Raw genomic sequence first — 2,198 nt, 5'->3', positions numbered from 1 at the left:
TATTTCCATAAATCACACAAAATAAAACCGAGTACAAAAATAAAAGCTCTTCATTTTCAGAAACACTTTCATCTTTTCCATATGAATTTGTTAATATTAAAAAAAGTATCTAGAAAATGATAAAACATTGCTATAACGTCATAAATTCTCTAGGAAAAAATACCTTTGGAAATAGTACAACTACTGGGAATTCTTTCTTAATGAGTTTCAAATTCTGGGTATGCTGCAGATGCACTGGGATCGGTCAGTGTCAAAACCCTGTCTGTGCTCTGTACCACTTTTAGAAACTGTCTGTGACATTAACTGACTGAGATATCATTCTTCTTTCTTCAAATGTCGTCATTGATTTCTGTGGATATCCTTAGGGTGACACTCTTTAAAAAAAAAAAAAAAAAAAAAGTTTCAAAGAAGGTAAACAATTTCAGTGCCAAACATAAAACTCTCACCAGCTTTGTGCCCAAGAAACCATCTCACACCCATGAAACTAGTGCCCTAAGATAATCTTTACACCTTAAAACAAAGGTATCCCCAGGAGTCTTCTTAAAACCAAACAATGGTTTAGCTTCTCTAGTAAAGAAGGTCTGCCTAGATGATTGAACTCATTTAAGAGCTATCTCAACCCAAAAGCCACACTCACTGCCATTGAGTTGATTCTGACTCATAGTGACCCCCATTGGGTTTCCAAGGCTGTAAATCTTTACGGAAGCAGACTTCCAGTAAGATGGAGGAATAGGCAGACAAGCGACACAGACCCTCTTCAAAAAAAAAGAAAAACCAATTGACAGAGATACCAGAAGATAATCCTAGAGCCCTAAGCTTTAAAAGGAACTATACAGAAATGGATTAGGCACCAACTAGTGGAAAAACCTGAATGAAAACAGTGAGTACAGAGACGGTCGGAGCTGCAGACTATCAACTATTCTGATGGGACCAACAGCCTGAATAGTTCCAAGTAGTGTTGGGACCTGATTTGACCTAAAGATCAGCCCTGGTCACCAAGGGCTACAGGGATGACTATGATGGTGGTCTATGACTAGGAAGGGAAACAGCAAGGAGGGAGACAACCTGAGTTGTTGACTTTCCACTGCCCAGAGGGTACAGCCATTTTCATTGTTTACACATAGCAGCCATTTTGGATATTTACAGTGACCGAGGGTGCAGCCATTTTGAATGTTTACAAGCAGTGGCCATTTTTATATTGAAAGTGATCAAGGGCACAGCCATTTTGAATCTTTACAAGTGGCAACCATTTTGGATTTTAAAGTGATAGCATTCTCATTCAGATTCCAGAGACCTAGGAATAGGCTCATTTGCCAAGGTCGGCAGGGACATATGAGAGGCTGACAACAGGAAAGGAGACAGGTGGTGAGTGTATAGGTGCTGTCAACTAGCAAATAGAGGAGCACAGTACCCTGCTTGCATAGATAACATACAAACAAAACTAAAATTGTGGGCAAGTCACTCCAACATACAATCACCAATTAAATATAAACACAAAAACGTCACAATGCCTTGGAGACAACAGAGCACCACAGTCCACACAAAGAGGCAAGATAAAGCAGGAGAAACAAGGGACCAGGATACAGACCCAAAATACATCCCCGAGGAAGAGGCAGCATTGGAACTCCCTGATAAGGAATTCAAAAGAATTATATTTAGGTATCTTTAACAAATTGAGAGACAGATTGTGGAAAACACAGAGAAAACCCTAGAACAATTTCAAAAGACAACACAAGAACAAAATGACAAAATAAATGAAAAATGAGAACTGATACAAAATCTACACAAAGAAATCCGTAAGATTAATACCAAATTTTCAGAAATAGATAAGACATTCAATGGGCAAAGGAACAGAACTGAATCAATGGAAGACAGAATTAGGGAGATTGAAGGCAAATACCTGAACACTTCTTTGGAAAAGGATAAATCAGAAAAAAGATCAAAACAAAATGAAGAAAGCCTAAGGTTCATGTGGGATACCATCTAAAGGAATAACCTACATGTATTTGGAATTCCAGAACAGGAAGACACAAATAAAACCACAGAGAAAATTGTCGAAGATTTGTTGAAAGAGAATTTTCCTGGTATGATGAAAGATGAGAGTATATCCATTCAGGAAGTCCAATGAACCCCAAACAGGATAGACCCCAAAAGAAAATCACCAAGACATATCATCATCAAACTCACCAAAACCAAAG

General features: G+C 38.3%; 1 protein-coding gene across 1 annotated transcript in view; it reads right to left on the bottom strand.

Moving 5' to 3' along the window:
- Positions 1 to 329: 329 nt before the first annotated feature.
- DRAM1 (DNA damage regulated autophagy modulator 1) overlaps positions 330 to 2,198 on the bottom strand; it is a 93,256-nt gene continuing 91,387 nt past the window's right edge. The window contains exon 7 of the mRNA XM_007958306.2: positions 330 to 374. Within this exon, the coding sequence (XP_007956497.1) occupies positions 330 to 374 (45 nt within the window). The remainder of the gene's footprint in view (positions 375 to 2,198) is intronic.

This window comes from Orycteropus afer, unplaced genomic scaffold (assembly GCF_000298275.1).
Source record: "Orycteropus afer afer isolate SDZICR_OR568_19922 unplaced genomic scaffold, OryAfe1.0 scaffold00918, whole genome shotgun sequence".
NCBI lineage: Eukaryota > Metazoa > Chordata > Mammalia > Tubulidentata > Orycteropodidae > Orycteropus > Orycteropus afer.
This window is presented reverse-complemented; position numbering and strand designations above follow the sequence as displayed.